This window comes from Malurus melanocephalus, unplaced genomic scaffold, assembly GCF_030028575.1.
Source record: "Malurus melanocephalus ecotype Western Australia unplaced genomic scaffold, MMel_1.1 scaffold_373, whole genome shotgun sequence".
In the NCBI taxonomy this organism is placed as follows: domain Eukaryota; kingdom Metazoa; phylum Chordata; class Aves; order Passeriformes; family Maluridae; genus Malurus; species Malurus melanocephalus.
In genome coordinates, this window is record NW_026623605.1 from 3,417 (window position 1) to 21,649 (window position 18,233).

An 18,233-nucleotide genomic window follows, 5' to 3' on the forward strand; every position below is an offset into this window, starting at 1 on the left:
GTTCCCTCTGAGCATCATCTGTGCTGCCTTCAGGCTGTTGAGTTTCCCTGAGCCTCTCCTGCTTCCTTTGAGAAAGAACATCAGCTGCATTGTTGACCCAAAACTGATTTCATGGTCTGCTTTGGACTTTAATAACTCTGTCAAGATTAATTCTGCGGCACCATATTTCTCTGAAAAAAAATGTAGGGTTTATTGTCTTTAGGCAACCATGGTCAATGCTGGGAAATAAAAATAGAAAAGAAATGAGGAGCAAAACTTGATGTCTGCGTGGTGCTTGTGCTACACCCACACTGCTGTTGGGAGGCTGGGTCCCGAGGGTGTTTGCTGATGCTGGCAGGTGCTGGCATCACTGGGGCTGTGCCAGTGTGGAGTCAGGGCCTGGGCTGCCAGCCCAGCTGGGGTTATCCCTTCCATGGCTGCAGGGCCAGTCCTTTGGCAGCTGCTTCCTTTTGAAGTGCTCACATTAAATAACAGAACACGCTGAGGAGCCCTCGCCACCCGTGGACGTCGGTGCTGGTGATGGAAGTGCTTTGGTGACTGAAGAGATTGAAGGAAGGCTTGTATCAGGAGCTCCTCCTTTTGGGGAAGCAGTGGGGTACCACCCTCCTGATCCGTGGGTCTCTGCTTTCAGATGGTTCAGGGTGCATTTCTGCTTTTGCTGCCATTGCTGGGCTGGTGGAGCTGTCCTGACGCGTGTGCAGTTTTGGTGACGGCGGTGCTGGGGGTGTGAAGGCGATGCTGGAGCTGTGAAGGTGATGCTGGAGCTGTGAAGGTGATGTTGGAGGTGTGAAGCTGGGGCAGGAGCACAAGGGGCTGTGCTGCAGGGCTGCCTGTGGTCACCCCTGGGACCAGCTCGCTGTTCTCACCCAGCTCAGCCCCGGGGCTGTGGTGGCAGCGCAGGCTGTGGCCCCAACAAGTGTGAGCAGCTCTCAGGCTGCCAGCGAGGCCACCCCGCTGGTGTGGCCATGGCTTGGGGTGTCTGTGTGATGGTGGGAAGCACATCTCGGGGTGCTGCTGATGTTTCTCAGGCCGCCTCACTGAAGGGCAGGTCTGTGATCAGACATTTTCCTTTCAGTTTCTSAGGCCAGGCGTTATTTTCTGTTTTRGGCGTRTTCYRCGASTTAYCTCAGRTGCTGTGTTGGCTGCTACTTAGTTGGCCAAATTCATCCTTAAAGGAGATCACAAAAGCCAGACTTTTCCCTGTGGTCTGTTATTATTTAATTTCATTATATCTTATCTTTTGTCATTGCTGTTGCTATCAGTTTAAGGCTAGAGAAACACTTAGGACTGTCTGGTTTAAACTCTTGTCTAGGACAAGAATTCCCCTAGTCCTGCATCCATCAGTGCTGGTGTGCCAAAATTTCAGCAGCTCCTGGCATGCTGGAGCTTCAGCCTCATTTTTGAGCCTTTCAGCTGTAATTTTTAATTAGATCCTCCTTACACATTTTGTGAGAAGATCTCGAGTGTATCTTGAGTCCTCTTGGCTGAGCGCTCCTGGGCTGCGGTACAACATTGAGCCCAGCTGCCTTGTAGGTGTATGGGATTTGACTGGACTTTAATCTTGGAGTCTGCAGGGGAGAGAGATTGTTTTATAACTCTCATAAATCTCCTGCTCTTGCTTTCTGAATGATTTTGTTTCTGTTTTGTGAGCCTGCTCTGGGCAGAGGACCGTGCTGTGCTAGGGGCAGAGGAATCCTGTTTGCAGAGATGGACAGCAAGGTGTGGCAGGACTTTGGGGCAGTTTTTGTCTGTGCCCTGTGTCCAAGGTGGGTGATGCTTTTCTTGCATCTCCTGGCCTCAGCCCAGCTGCTTCAGTCCTGACAAGCCTTTGCTTTTGCGGCTGAATAAGGATTTATTCCACGTCCCTCCAGTGGGTCAGAAGAAGGGAGGAAGGATCCTCTTTGTAGTGTGGAAGCAGGAGTTTGATGTGACCTGTATGGAGACTGGCAGGAAAATGATAAGCACTGAAGAATGATTTTGGAAACCTGAGTGAGTAAGGATTTTTCCATAAAACTTGAATTCTTGGTATCCCCAAAGTCAGTTTGCGTGTTTATGTATTATTGGTATTGTATATTTTGGAAAGAAGCATTTCTTTACAAAGCTGCACACCTCTCCAGAGTACTCAAATTTAGGCAAAAATGAGGCATGATACTGCTGGAGTTGAAATCTATTTGGGAATGTCTTCAATATTAATGGAGACAGAGGGCTGTTCAAACACAGCTTCCTAAAACCAGTGTAATATGCAGTGCAAACAAGCACAAAAATTAATATTGAGTCAAAGCTAAATATTTACTTTAAATTTTCCCTGTGAGACTGATTTTTATGTGGGTTTTTTTTTTTTTTGTTATTTTTTTTTTTTTTTAGTGGAGAATATAGTGTCCATAAAATCAGCATTTGGGTAGGATTTTCCCAAACAGTTGTAGCTTCCCTGTTTTGTGTCACTGATGCTGGTGTGTGCGTGACACCTCTGAGCTGTGGCTGGAGTTGTGTGAATAAGATGTTTGCCCTTTTTGTTTTTTCCTGAAAATATTTCTTCACAAACTCCCAGCATTTTAAATAACAATTTCTTTACTTCTGCAACAAAATGTGGGCTAGGGAAGTTTAGGGCTGTCTGTGATTCCCCTCCTCTTGCCCCAGGAGGTGAGCCTGAGCTGTGGTTGTGCAGGACGAGCAGAGAGGGTTTGGATTATTGTATTTATTAATTCCCCCAGAGACCTCTATTTTCAAAATTCCTGTTCTCCACTGGTTATCAATATCCAGGAGGTGTGAAGCTCCTCTTTGCTAATTTTCACCTTGAAATTTGTGGGAAATGTTGGGGGGTGCCCTGTTGTTTCTTTCTTTGTTTTTGCTTTTTTAAGTGAGATTTCTGTGTGACAACCTGATTCAAACTTCAGGGATCCTTAGCTGTGATTTTAGCCGGTGAATAAAAAAAACCACCAAAAAGCAAGACCTTTATTAGAAATGTATCTCAAAATGAAAAATCCACTCACCAAAAAATAAATGCTTTCTTTCAAGGACAGGCTGACTGACTCTGGGATTGAATCTCTGATCCCTAAAATGATGTTCTGTATCTCCATCTCTATCTAATTTAGATTAAACGACAAGAAGTCCTTAGGTAACAGTACTAACAGTTTTCTATTTCCTATGGTTTAAGGCCAAAAGGTGATTTATGTAAGAAATCAGCCTTTGCCTCAGCATTGATGGTATTTTGAGAGACTGAAACAATTTCACTGAGCTAAAGTATAATAGGAAGGAAATATCCATATAATTCTCGAAACAGATATGCATTGATCTTTTCAGAGAATTTAGTGTTAGTCCTGCTTCATTTATCTCACAAATTGGAACACTATTAACTGTATTTTTTTTTAAAACCTCTCTTTCCCCTAGCAATGTTGAGATTGTTCAGCATTTCTAGGAAAAAGAAGGAATCTAATTCCTTATTTTTATGGAGCCCTGAATGCTGAACAATTTGGGCAGTGGATGCTTGATTTTTTTTTTTTTTTTTTCAATTTAAAGTGTGCATGAGAAGATACAAAGGTTCAAGTATTATCAAATGCTGGCAGGATTAGTCGTGCAAAATACCAAGAAGAATTTCTGCCTCAAAAAAAACCCAATCTTCTAACATTTCCTGTCCTTTTTTTCAGGTGGATTTGGAGCCAGAAGGCAAAGTGTTTGTTGTCATAACTCTTACAGGAAGCTTCACAGAAGGTAAGGGAGTCACTTTGGCTGGTTTCCCTTCAGAGCTGGGCTCTGCTCTGTGTCCCTGTGCAGAAGTTTGGATTTTTCAGGGGCCACATGCTGGGGTGTGCCTGAGGTTTCTGGAGTGATGGGGGAAATGTGGAAGGGGCTGCTGGTGCCAGCTGGAGCTGTGTGTGCCCTCTGCTCTGATCTCAGACCTGGGATCCGGTTCATGCTCGCTCTGTTTTATTTCTCCAAAGTTCTCCTTGAGACAGATTGTTTTTGTCCCTCGTGCTTTTCACCTGGGTGCCTCTTGAAGGGCAAGCTGAGGAGAGAGTAGAGCATGTGTAAAATAGAACATGTTTAAAACATCTGGATGATTTTTACTCCATAATGCTTCCCATCTACTCTACGAGTGTTTCTATTTCCCGAGTTCACTTCACACAGGAAGATTGTAAGTTTTTAGTGTGACAGCTACCCTGAAAAAGTATCTGGGCAGCTCTTTTTTTTTTGGTAATTGTATTTTATAGCACGATGGTTTTGATTTCCCTGCTGTTTATTGTGGTACCAGTTATGAGCGTGGATGTGAGCTGTGCTGCAACAACCCAGGAAATCTTTGTTTTTGTAACCAGAGAACAGGGAGAGTGCAAATTTCTTGGGGGGAATTTCTTGCAAGGGTGAAAAGGATGTTAGAAATTGGTTTTAAATACCTGTGACAGAGCCAGGGATGGAAAAAGAGAAGAAACTGGAGGTCGTTTACTGAGTTACAATATCCCAATTTGTGTCTATATGGAACAGTGTCATGCTTGGCCATGTAAAGCAGGTTTGAGCAGGGATGGGCATGAGCACAAATGCTGAGTTTGTTTCCATTCTGTGCTGGTGGCTGAGCCTGCTGTTAACAAAGTCTCCGAGATGAGAAATGAAGAACTCAGTTGTTTGTACAGCTACTGCTTTCCGAGGGAAATGGGAAATGCTGGAAATAATTTACTTCTCTTTCCTCTGTTGTTCTGGAGGATGTGTGGACTCACAGAACGGGAAGATCAAAGATGGCTCTTGGGTTTTTTCTTGTCTGGCTGTTCCCATGTACGGTCACATTTAGATTTTCCAATAAAAGGTTTAATTCAGGGCAAGTCTGATTGCAGACAGTGACTTCCCCCAGTTATTGAGTAAAGGAGACATTCATGAGGTTTCCTTCTGTTACACAGTGAGGTCTCATTCATAACATCATGTTTAATTCTCCTTTTGTCTCTCTTTTGCTGGAAACGTGGAGTCTCAGAATTGTATTTGAAATTTTAAGGGTTTTTTGGAAGGAAGTCCGAGAAAAATTCACAACTTGAAAGCTCAAAAAGCAGCTTCCCACTTGTTCTCCTGATCTGGAGGGCAGCCACTGCCACATCCTGCCTGCTTCCTGTGATTTTTTATGCCAAGCTAGTTGGTTTGTTCATGGAAATAGCCAGATTCACAGGGTCTCATGCACCACAGTGTGATGAAGTATTTAAGGTAAATACTTTTATCTCCAGTAGGGTAAAAGTCTGAAAAGTAGGTAAGATGAGGAGATAAAAAATAAAACTAGCAAAATCCAAAAAAATTCCAACCAAACAACCAAGGCTGGGATTTTAGGCCCACCTGAGACTGTCCTTTGTTGTCTTAGGCAGTTTACCCAAAACAGTCAGTCCTGGTGGTGCTTGGATTTCACTTTAGGAGTGGTGGCTTTTTTCGTTGAAAATTTAAATTCATCTCTGCTCACCTCTGCAGCAGGGATGGGGAAGAAAGGTGTCACCCCTGGGAGTCTGACAGAGACATTTGGGTGCTGTCAAGGTACTATAGGGCAGGATAGGAAACATCCAGCTGGAAGGAGGTTCGTTCTTTGCAGGTTCCCATATGGCTCTTCTGTCCATCAGTGTTCCCCTGCTGTTGCCTGTTTGGTGTGTTAAAAATACATGTAGTTTTTCAGAAAAAAGAAAAGGACAGAGCAATAGGAAGTGAGGGAAGTCTGGAGAAATTATACCTGCCTCTCTTTGTTTTCTCTGCTTGGATATACTTGCTGTGCTAAGCTGCATCTGATTATATTAACTCCCCTCATTCAGCTGACGTTTCCTGTGTAAAGCAACCAGTGCAAAATTAAAATGAAAATCTCCTTACCTTGGGAGGAGATTACCTCTCACAGAAATCACAGAATGCTCTGAGTTGGAAGGGACCCACAAGGATCAGCAAAGTCCAACTCCTGCACCCTCCAAGGGGCACATCCCTGGGTCCTGGTGGCCCTGGCACCTAGTTGGGATAGAGGGAAGGACATTCTTCCCCAGCCATCTCCCTCACTGACCCCAGAGCTATTTCAGTCCAGGCTGTTTTATAGAGAAACTGAGGACTAACTTGTTCCTGCCAGACTTCAGGCACTGCTTGGGGATTGATTTCCCACCCTTTCTCAAACAATTTTTTTTAAATTTTTGCTGGGTTTTCTTTATTTCAGTCTGCCTGATAATAGGATTTTTTTTTCCAAGTCATCAAAATTATGACTCCTTAAAAAAAAATTCCTTATTCTTTTTATTCTGGATATAAATACAATTTTTTCCCCTCCATAGGGTGTCTTTAGCATTTCTTCCCTCTCTCTGTCTCTGTTTCTCCTTGCCTCTGCTCTCTTTAAAATAGATGATGTGCCTTCTCTGAGGTGTTTTTGCTGTGAATGTGCCCCATCCATGGATGTGAGGCTGTTGTCAGCTGAGGATCTGGGAACAGGAGCGGGGTGCATCAGTGGGACCACACCAACCCTGGGGGCTGCAGGAACTGTGGTTTGACAGAACCCAGAGAATCCTTCTTCCCTCCCTCCCTGTGATCCCACACCTGTGCCAGGATCTTGAAATCCACAAGATTTCAACTCTTGCAGGCCTCCTTTAAAAACAATAAAAAATCTGCATTATTGCTCTCTAGAACATGTAGTGCTCTTGGGGTGCCCCAGAGGGTGTTGGTGACGTGAATTCAGACCCACTCTCCTCTGCTTGTTGCTTTTCCCACTGAATGCTGGTTTCAGCTGTGCAAGAGCAAACCCTGAATTAACTCTTCTTGGGCAGGATATGGTTGATGTGAAATAAAAAGCTGTGCAGTGAGTGTGGGTGAAGCACTGCTGTGGTCCTGTCAGGAGTTCTGAGATACCCAAGAGCTGGTGATGGTGCCTGGGCCAGGCTGGTTTTTTTGACCACAGCAGAGCCAGGTTGGGCACTGAGAGGCCCCAGATGTGAGCCTAAAGGATGGGCTGAACCTCTCTCCTTGCAACCCTGGAGTCCCAGAGCCAGCCCAGAGCCCTCACAGCTTTGCCTGCAAGGTGTGCTTTGTGCCCTCAGCTTGCCACCTCTCTTTCTGTTTGCTCTGTCTAATTTTTGCTTTATTTAATTTTGAGCAAAGCTAATGAATTTAATACAAATTAAGTATTTGACTGAATTAATGAACGAAGCAAGACCTGTAGAAAATATAGCACTTCTATTTTAGTGCTCTGAACTCTTGCAATTTGCCTTCTTTTTTAATTATTATTTTTCTTTCAGGTTGTCACTCAAAGTGATAATTCTGGCTTGAAGTTCAGTTTCAGTTTTTTCGTTGTGGAGAAGTAATGGTTGTTTCTTTTCTTTCAGTGTCAGTAAAGACAATGACAAATTGTAGTTCTGGGCAAGAAATAGAATGAGGAGACTCTTGAAAAGCCAAGGTAGAGCAGATATAGCACCCAGTGTTAAATATTTCATCTTGATGTGATTTGCAGCAGCAAGGAATCATAAAATCATGGGCTTGGCTTGGAGGGGACCTTGAGAATCATGTAGTTCCATCCCCCCAAGGGGGAAAGCTCCAAGTAACCTATGAAGCAGGTTCAGGAAGCCCAAACCTGCCTCTGGACCAGGAAAAAGCTTCTTTGCTTTGCATCTGGCACATTAAAATAGTTTGTTCTCAAACATGAAGGCTCTTGGTCTTTTGCTGTCATTTTTCTTGGAATACGTTTTTCTAACACAAAGTGGTTTTTATCTGAAGAAGTAACATTTTCTCAGGTGCCTGCAAAGTTCTGCAGCCTTAAAGTCTCGAGTGCTATGTGGTGTTGTGCTAACAAGATCCTTGCTCTGCACTATGATGGATCTCCTCAGCCCCATAAAATTTCTATTGACAGGTCTGTCATCAGGCTCTTGCACAAAAGGGAGAAAAAGAGATTTTTCCCAGTCCCCTGTAAACTGCAATAATGACTGTTTTCAGCCCATTTTTTTATAGTTCAGGGAATAAATACTGGAAACTAGGAACCAGGAATAAAAAATGCCCTGTTCTCATCCCCTGGCTAGCTGGGCCACTGTTCTGTTTTGGTTTGTTGGCTCAAGCAGCGTTTTAAAGCATGTGGTGTACACCACCTCGATTATTTCTGCTCCAAAGAGGCTGTATTAATGCAGAATAAGATAAAGTTCTCCTGTCTTTGGTTCTCAGTCTGAGGACATGGAAGTCTTTAATGTCTAGCCCAAAGTTTTATGTGGCAGAGGCCAGCAGGAGATGTGTTTTTCGGTACCCTTGTGTTTTTTTTCCCCAATATCTACACTTTTTTTTCGGTGCTTTACGCTTCTCACACCTGTGTGCTGCAGGCAAGGGGTTTCCAGATGATCCATGTTGGTTTGGCTCTGCATTTTCAGCTCGAGATAGGTCAGAACAGTGTCGAGTCCCATGGAGGAGAAAATACACCCTAAATGTACCCTGGAGAAAATCTGAGCCCTTGGAGGAACCAGGAATGCAATCCACAGATGTTTTGCATCTCGGTGTGGCAGGCAAGTGAACTTCAGTGGTTCTCCAGCCTTGCTGAAAGATGTCAGTCAGGTTAAAAAATAAAATATCAGTCAGATTAAAAAATAAAAAAGTTTCCAGAGGCTGATCTTGAAGTCCTGAACGGGTGTTGCTCTCCTGGAGGTCACACTGCACAGCCACCAGAGGTTTATCAACCAAGCCAGCAGGAGCAAGAGCAGATCTGTCCTTGTCCTGAAGCTTCTGTGTGTTTCTTTTCTTCTTTTTCAAAGTGAAACTCTCAAAAGGTACACATTGCATTTTAAATGTAAATATTGCAGAGAGAGCCCAAGTATTCTTGCACTCTGGAACTCTTGATATCTCACATATGCCATTAAAACAAACAAACAAACAAACAAACAAACAAAAACAACAAAAACTGAGGCCAGTTTGGTAAATTCTGAATTTTCACAGGGAAAAAGGTTTTCAACAGGAAAGCAAACAAACAAAGCTGTTTATTCCTGGTAGCAAGAAGAGCCAGGCCCTGGGAAATGAAGTGATTTGCTTGGTGTTTATGGAGGGACTGTAATGCAGAGCCAGGAGGAGAACAGCACCCCAGCCTGCTACATATCCACAAGGCTGCTTTTATTTCTGGGAAAATGATCCAAATGAGCCCCACAGCCATTGCTATGTATCCAATGCCAAGAGGTTTTTGTCAGTAATTCGTGACTTGCCAGGATCTACCAACTTCAGAGATATCCAGACGTTGTAAAAACACAACAAACAGCAAAATCAGGGTTAACTTCACTTCCTCAGTGGGCTGTGTTTTGTCTGGGCTCTGAAACCTAGAGATAAATATGCAAGCTTGCAACCAGCCCTGGGATTTCAGTGTTCCTGGCTGTAATGAGGAACAGAGATTGCTTTGCTTTATTTTAATGTGATTCCTGGAAGAGGTGATGGTGGTTCCAGGAGGAGCTTAAATCTCCTTGGCCTTGGAGGACAGGGCTGTGCTGGAGCCCTGGGGCTGGATGGTGAATGTGGGATGGAAGGAGATGAGCATGGAGCTGCAGGAGGTGAGTGCTGGGACCCAGGGGTGATGGCAGCAGCCTTGAGTGCTGCTCCCAGTGCTGTTCCATGATTTTCCATCCCTCTCTGAAGCCACTGTGGCTGAGGGCACCTGGATGATATTCTGGATGAAGGGGGTTGCCCCTACACCTCTGGAATTTCTCTAGGCAGCACTTTGTGACTGATGAAATAGGTAAATGGCTGTSCAAAAGCCACAGTACTTCACCAAGGGTCGCTCTGTAAATCTGTACCAGAAACTGGAGGAGAAAAAATGCCTATAAAACCATGTTGTTTGGGTTTTTTTTTTTTTTAATACATATATATATATATATGTGTGTATTTAAATTCAGTTAGCCAGCTATCAAATTGGGCTGTATCCTATTTAATATCTGAACTGGTCAGYTCTGGATGCTGGGTGAGACTCCTGATTCAGGTGGTACCACCACAGTTAAGGGTTCTCCTTGTGTCTGGGTGCCCGGCAGCCCAATCTCTCCAGCATCCAGAAATCCTTCTCCTTCCTGGAGGGAACAAAACGCTGTTGTGCTGCAGTGTTTAATTACCTCAGTTTACCTGGGAGCAGTTCAGGCATTGTTGGTGCTCGGGGGAAGACCCAAGTTCCCTCTAGCTCTACAAACAGGATGATCAAAATTTTGGGGATGTTGTCAGCAGAGTCCTGCACCTCACTGAAGAGGGGGAAAATCTCCCAAAGAGCCAAGGGCAGAGCTGGGTCTTCAGCAGGGAGCAGAGCTCACCTTCTTGGTGCTTTGGGAGGTGAATACTCACACTTGCAATTTACACACCCCTGTTTAAGGTTGTTCCAAACTATGCTCAGCAGAAAATAATGAGTTTCCTGCTCTTCAGTGCCAGCTGTTTTTGTTTCCTGGAGAGCTCCAGCAGCAATGATTCTGTTGTTTTCCAGAATGAAATGCTGAATCAAATCAGGGCTTTGAGCAAAGAGATCCTGATGTTGTTGGGCCAGGGTGACCTCAAGCTTGGCAGAGGCAAGAGAGGGAGGGATGAAAGCTTCTGCTGTCCYTGTCTGCCTTCTGCCTGCTGTCTTTGGGGAAAATCTACTCATTTGTGATCTGGGGCAAACTGAATGACCTCAGCACGGCTCAGAGTGCTGTGGACACCACCTGAGTGGCTGCTCCTGGCACTGCTGATGATTGCAGATAAGGAAATGAGGCAGCTTCGTAAATGAGGGTAAGTCTGTGTGTCTGAAAAGGATGCTCCTGGATTTCCCTGGGGCYGCCTCGAGTGGGGCCAGTTCTGCAYCAGCTGTCTGGGYTGGGAAACTGGAGGAGGGCTGGGGTTGATTTTGGGTCATAATTCTCTCTGACTGAGCTCAGCACTGCCCTGGGTGCTGCAGTGGTGAAGAGGAGGGAGGAAGGCAGGTCTGACATAGCAGAGACAAGGGACAAGGACAGTGAATGGTGGAAACACTGGGAAAAGATGCTTTGGGAAGAAATAGATCCATAAGGGTCTGGAAGGAGGACAGAGAAAGGAATGTAAGGAGAGATAGAACGAAGTAGGAGACTGCTCTGGGGAGTGGTGATGGATGGGTATGGGCAGCAGTTGTCAGGAGCAAGCAGATTAAAGCCCAAAAAGGTTAAAGGAGGTGGAAAGAGGGATTGTAGAGGGGCTGAAGAAAGGCTGCAGCAGCAGCAGCATGTCTGTGACTATCAGAGCCTGTTCCTTGCTGGAGTCTGGAGCTGTTTTTAGTCCATAATCTCAGCTCTTTTCTGCCGTCTAGCTGCCAGACTTGTTGAGCACGTGTGTCTCTGTGTTGTTAACACTGATCCACACAGCAGAGCACAGCCCTTTCCTGGGACTTGTGTGTTCCCTGTTATTCCTCTCCTTGGAACTTGTTCCAATGGTAGTTTTCTTTGTAAAATGTAGGAAATTGCCTTACAGCCAGAAACCTTTTCATTTGAAGGATGCTACTAGAAAATCAAAAGTCATGCAGTACTCAGTTTTTGTGTCTAAAATGTGTTCTGCCTGTATGTTCACGGTACAGACTTGCAGATCACACTTGCAGGTCAGCAAGGATAAAAGCAGTAAAATGTTTCTTGTCCAGCCTGCCCAGCTCAGAGTTCTTAGGTGGTGAGTGAGGAATCCAGGACCTCAGTCTAGTCCTGCACTTGTTTTTATTTGCATTGACTCTGGTTCTGTATTCACTTGTGAACGGGAGGCAAAGTAGGAAAAACAAGTCCTTCAGGGAGAGGGGTCTGGTGTTGCATTCAAAAGGGCTGATGACAACTTGCACATGAGGATTGTGGCACATTTTGGCCACAGAGGCACCGTGGAGGGACAGGGCTGGCTGGACAGTGGCTGTGTGGAAGGAAGGCAGGGCGCTGTGTGGGGCCAGAACTGCTTAAACCCATGTTAGAGCTGTTGTGACCATCAAGCCACAGGCTGGCTTTCATCTCCAGTCATTTCAGACTAAAAAAATTCCCTCCCTGAGTGTTCCTTCCCCATCGAAGGACTGGGAAAATGAGAGGTGCAGGTTTTAGCTGTCTCACAAGCTGTTGGAGAAAGTGCCTTTCTTCCTGCTCAGCCACCTCTGCTTGTTTTTTAATTGAGAGGAGTGAGATGGGAGAGCCCTCAGGGAGCCAGGATATGTCCTTACTGCTGCTGCCTCTGCTGGGAAGGGCCACCCATCTGGGAGAATGGAATTGGTGATGCCACATTTTGGAGCTGCTGAAAAATCACTGCCCAAGGAGGTGGTGGAGTCACCATGCCTGGAAGGGTTCAAGAAACAACTGGATGTGRCACTCTGTGCCATGGTTTAGTTTCAGTGTGGTGTTTGGACTTGATGATSTTGGAGATCTTTTCCAACCTTTGTGATCCTGAGCCAAGGCAAGCAGGAAAGCTTTAAAGCTGTATTTGTCTGGATTCGGGACATCCACTTTTGAAATCCAAGAGACGTGTTTCAGAAGTGGAGAAATTTGGATTTCAGGGTGAAAACTGTGTTTGGGAGGAGATGGGGAAGGGGAATAGATCAGGCCTGGCTGTGTTAGCTGCCAGGAAGTTGTTGGGAACAGCTGAGTTTCCTGAAGGCGGCTGCAGCCCTTGGGAAATCCCTGAGGGAAATAAATCCCAGTAATCCCTTGRCACTGGGAGGAGTGTGGTGTGTGGCAGAGCACTCACAGTCCCTGCCRTCTGCAGGAGAGTTTTGGGATGGACTGTGCCATGCCCAGCCTGAGCACTGACTGTTTCCTTCCTGCACTGCCCAGGTGGGGATGTGTTGATGAGGAGAGGCGCTGCTTTTTGAGATCTCTTCCCAATAAATCAGGAATACAAGAGGCTGAATTTATTTTTCTTGACAGATGCTTTGCTGCGGCAGCGCCTTGCTCAGCCCATGGTGTGTGGGAACCTGCGTGGGAGAGTGCCATGGTAAACAACCTGCTTTTTAAGGCTGCTGCAATTAGAGGACTCGTTAGGAAGCTGCCACATGGAAGTTTTGAATCTCTGAAGTTCTCAGGTTGGCTGTGKGATCAGAGCTGAGTTTGCTGCTGGACTGCAGCTTTGGGGTGACCTGTCCAGCAGGAGAATGCAGGTGTTGCAGGGTGTTGATTCAGGTGTTGGTCAGTGCCAGGGCACCTCCAGGGACTGGGGAAAAGCTGAGGCATCTCATGACAGGAGAAAAAGGGGAGTGTTTAACTTGTCCTGCTGAATTAGCTTTCCCAGKTCATTTGTTCCTGACCAGATTCCCATTATGCTTTGGGATCCAGTTTGCTTTCTCGTGGAGAGGTGTAGTGCCTTGGTGAGGAAGGCTTGAGGTTTCCTCCTAAAGGTGGCTGCTGAGCTGAGGAATGTGGTTGCTGTTTGTGAAAATGCTGCAAAACTTTGGGAGCCTCTGGACACCAGCTGCTTGATACTCCCATTTCAGCTGGGAGCTGTTCATCCTGGTTTCCTTGTGTGTTTTGTGTTACTGTCCTGCTCCTTTTTTGTGACTGGTGTTAAACTTGTGTTCCTAGCAAATTGCAGTGCCTGAACATAAAGGTGTGAATTTTAAGCAGATTTAGTTGATTGTAACGCCTTGTATGGATGCCTTTGCTTCAATACCAAAGCACCCAAATTCTCAAGCTGCTCCCATAGCCCCAAAAGGAGGATGCCCACAGAACATCCACTTTAAAAATAGATTTAAACTTCTCTTCGTTAAAAATAGGTTTGGATCTCGTGCTTCCCTGAGTGGGCAGGGCCTCCTGGGAGCATTTGTGATCCCTGCTCTGGAGCCACCCACGAGCTCCTGGTGGTTGTGACACGCAGAAGCCCTGAGATGGCATGAGCAGTGGGGGTTCAGGATCTCCCTGCTGCTAATTCTGCAAAATTCTCAAGGATTTTGCACAAATGATGGGAACTTTGACTCACAAATGCTGTCACTCTGTCACTGCTGCTTCTGCTCTGCTGCCAGCCTGGTTTGGGATCTTCTAAATCAGAGGGCTCCTGGCGCATGAATTAATCATGGGGAAGATCAAAGTTGCTTTGTTAGTTTTATTTTCCTGTTTTTAATGAATAATGTATTTGAATGGTTTCCTTCCCTAGTAAATCACATCTCAACGTTTTTTCTCTTGAGTTTAGTAAGTGGGAAGGACTAACAGGAGGTTTTACAATGGAAATTTGCTTGYCTAAGCACAAGGAAATAGTAATGGTTGTAATTGTGAGGGGAGGAGGGAGAGGAGTCTGTTAAGGCTCTAGTGAGCCATGCAGTAGAACGTGGTTTTTGTTTTGTTTTTTTTGCCTGTTTTTATGCAGTGTGACAGGAGGGGATTATGAAGCAGCTGAAGAGTTTTTAGGTCTGAGATGGCAGAGAGGGGATTCCATTGTGAGGAGGGAACARTGGGGCAGGGATGACTTTTACACTCTGCTTCTACTGGAAACATGTTCAGCTACAGCCAGAGGGAAGCACCTGTCTGGAATATGACCAGATTAATTTATTTTGCTTTTTGAAACTGTGTCCTGCTGAGTATGGGACAGATACAAGGTGGCCTTCCAGTCACAGTGCCAGACTGGGGCTCTGATGCCCTCAGTCCAGTACTCAGGTTTCTCTTGTCTCCCTCAAATACTCTTTYAAATTTTAAATAAAATCCTCCTCTCCTGGCATCTCCTCTGTGTGCAAGCTGAGACAGTTCTTTGCCATCATTGCCCAAGCCTGGTTTTTCTGGCAAACAGATGTATCCTGAGGTTTTGCAAATGAATGCAAAACATTGCAGGGATGGAATGGCAAGGTGGAGCTCAGGTAAAAYCTTCCTTGCTCTTGACAGAGAAACAAGCACAGGTTTGCGTGTTTAATATAAAAATAGTGCTGTCCTTTTCCTCCTCTCACAGTGATGTGGCTGTAAAGAGAAAGAGGAGRAAAATGCAGGGAAGTGGCTGTTGCAGGGGTCTTTGTTTGAGAACCTGGTTCCTCATGGCACAAGGATGCTCATATCTTCTGAAATCTTGTTACCCTCTCTTTCCCCTTTGCTCAGCTCATGGTTACTCACTAGAGAAATGAGTGGAGAGGCTTTTCCACTGACATTTTTCAGCCTTRTGCAACAYGCTGTRGTGCCTTKCTTCAAAGCCATCAAYRTCCTCAAGCAAAAGTYCAAAAMCAGCTTTTCCTAGAAAAGAAAACAAACTTCCAAGAAACATCTTGTAAGAGCAGATGTGGAAAAGCTGCTCTGTACACGTTTGAAAACCTGTGTGGCCATTGGGATTAGAACTCTATGCAAAATAACCTGTATGGTGTTCATGACTGGCTGGGAGGCTTGAAGGGCAGCAGAGTGTTTGTTTTAGAGGCTCTCAAGCTGCCTCCTTCCTGCTCTCTCGTTTTCTGACAGAATTCATGCAAACAGATAAAAAGCAGCTATTCTTCAGCCCCAGCATTAGGCTGTGCCCTTGGCTGTGCAGCAATCTCCCCTCCTGAATATGTGGGTGCTGCCAGCAGCTCCACYCTGRTCACTGCAGCTCTGCAGAGCTGTCMTGCTGTCCCTGRCACTGCCATAGCCAAGAAAACYGAGCCCCCMAAAGGTGCTGTTCTGTCTCACCTGCTGGTACCAGCAGAGCTCTGTGTCATTGTAGAAGGAAACCTCTGATGTGCTGTTGTACAATAGCTGAGCAATGTCGTGCTCACCAATATTGCTGTGTGAACCTCACTGATCCTGTTCTCACTGCTGCCACACTGAAACATCATCCTTCAGACTCAGTCCCCAAATCTCTGACAGCTGAGATGAATTTGTGTCCTAGATCTGGCAAGRAAACAAGGAAGGTGGATCTGCCCTTGCCTCCAGTGCCCAGTTCTGTGTGATTTGATGCAGGGATGATTGCATGTTTGCATTTCCAAGACTGCTGATGGTGCTGTTTCACACTCATGAGTGGGGAAAACTTTTTTTGGATTCAGAGCTTGACCATTCCTTCTTACTCTGTCAGACAATATTGACAGGTTGGCATCTTAGRAGACGAGCTGCCCATTAACCTGGCCCTTCTGGGAAGTCCTAGAAGACTGCATAGTGCTGCCAGTTTTAGCTGGCTCTTCCTCTGATCTTCATACCAAACTTTATCCAGTTTCAGAGGGCAGAAGGGCAGCTGGATCAAACATAAGTCCCAGCCTGTGTTTGATGTGCCACATGTTCACTTTGCTGGTGGGACTGGAACCAGAGTSCAGAGACCAGATCGTGCATAGGGTGGCAAAAAAAGGATGAACTTCTGCTGGGAGAGAAACCCCGTGTGGTTTAGATAATCCTTGTGGAGGTGGCTCTTTTCCACTTGGCATCTTATTTTTGAGGAGAACTGAAGAAAACTTTTGTAATTGGAGAAACTTTCACTCTGCAGCACTAATACTAGGGAAGCAGAATAGGGTATYTAAATCCTTTTCCCTTTTCAGGATCAGGCTGTCAGCTTCTTCTTCAGCACTGTGTYGTGTTTATAACATTTTAATTAGCAAGGCTTCCCGTGGTTGTGATTATCCACAGGATTATGGTGATAAAACTTCTGGTTAAAAGATGCAAGACCTTAATAAGGGGTTTTTGTCATAACTTACATGTTATGTAAGGGAAATAAACATCTTGGTTTAACCTCAGTTTACATTCAGTAGATGTGAGGAAGCCCACTGTTAGGTAAATATTGAGARAACACCTACACACTGATGGCTGGAGGGGGTGGGGGTGTGAAATAATTTGCTTGGTCTGATTTATGTKTTCTTTTTCTAAAACACCCACGACTGCTCACCGGTAGGGCATGGGCTGGATGAGCATTTGGCATCATCTGAGATAGTTTTTCAGTGCTGTGGTGCTTGYAGGAGATGAGTGGCCTCTCAATCCACTCTCTTGCTTTTACATACAGTAAAGTCAGTGGCTGTGCRTTCCTAAGTGCAAGGGGAGCTTTCTTGCAGTACTCATAGGGGAGGATAATGTGTGTATTGCTCCTGGTACTGATAAAAGAGCCTTTATTAAGTTTTAACCTATTAACATCGTTGGTTTATGGCTTTTTCGAATATCTTTATTTCTTTCAAAGAAAAATGCCACTGATGCATATGGGAGTGCATCACTGGGAGCTGTCATGTGTGAGGAGGTACCTGCAWGACCTTTGCTGTGCTGSTGGTGTRTGTACTGCTCCTGGTACTGATAAAAAAAGCTTARATAAGTTTTARCCTATTAACATTATTGATTTATGGYTTTTTACATTACTTTTTAAAATATCTTTATTCCTCTTAAAGAAAAATGCCACTGGTACGTATGGGAATGCATCACTGGGAGCTGTCAGGTGAGGAGGTGCCTGCATGACCTTTGCTGTGCTGGTGTCACTGCAGTGGTCAATAGCACGACAATGAGATTGATTTCCAATAAATAAGACCTGAGGAKCTTTAACTTCTTAAATCAGATCGTTCTAAACACATCCCTTCATCCTGCAGCTCTTGTTTTCCTGCTGCAGTAATGCCACCACTACAAAGATTTACCTGACATAACCTCCTGGAATACAAAATGTGGGGGGGRAAAGGGATCAGGTGAGCTCAGGGGGCAGGAGGGGTGGTGCTCGAGGCTGCCGAGGGGGTGAGGATGTGCTGGTGCTTGCACGTGTCCTCAGATGACTCGGTGGGTTATTTATTCTCCTCTCCCGCTGAATGTGTAATTTCCACTGCCATGAACACGTGTTCAGCAGGAGGGGAGGAAAGGGGAAGAAGCTTTTTGGTATTGAACTTTGTAGTTAACTTGTGCACACTAAATACCCCATAGTTACAGATGTCCGGGTTTAACCACGGSTGTGGAAACTCCCTTCACTGGGAAATGGCTTGTTTGCTTTTATAGCAGTATTTGGACATTTGAACTGTTCATGGTGGTTGTTGCTTTACCAGAGATTAGAGGCTTTTAAAAGTCTGGGTCTCTTTAAATGTCTAGAACAGCTTTGTTTGGTTAAACTCTSTCTGTGTCCAGAAGGAAAATATATGGAAAACTGGCCAGAATGCAAAACATGAGCTGGGAAAACATCTCTGATGGATTTGTATCTTCTGACACCAAAGATGAGAGACAGGAGTGGCTTCTGAATTGTCACAGAATCACAGGCTGGTTTGRGTTGAAAGGGACCTTAAAGATCACCTCACTCCAACCCCCTGCCATGGGCAGGGACACCTTCCACTGTCCCAGGGTGCTCCAAATCCTTTCCAGCCTGGCCTTGGACACTGCCAGGGATGGGGCAGCCACAGCTTYTYTGGGCAMCCTGTGCCAGGGCCTCAGCACCCTCAGAGGGAAGAATTTCTTCCTAATAACTTAACTGAA

At 45.3% G+C, this 18,233-nt stretch overlaps 1 protein-coding gene across 1 annotated transcript in view; it reads left to right on the forward strand.

The window, feature by feature from the left end:
• Positions 1 to 3,586: 3,586 nt before the first annotated feature.
• PRKCH (protein kinase C eta) overlaps positions 3,587 to 18,233 on the forward strand; it is a gene marked incomplete at its 5' end in the record, with an annotated part of 85,172 nt that continues 70,525 nt past the window's right edge. Inside the window, one exon of the mRNA XM_057378775.1 lies at positions 3,587 to 3,708. Within this exon, the coding sequence (XP_057234758.1) occupies positions 3,587 to 3,708 (122 nt within the window). The remainder of the gene's footprint in view (positions 3,709 to 18,233) is intronic.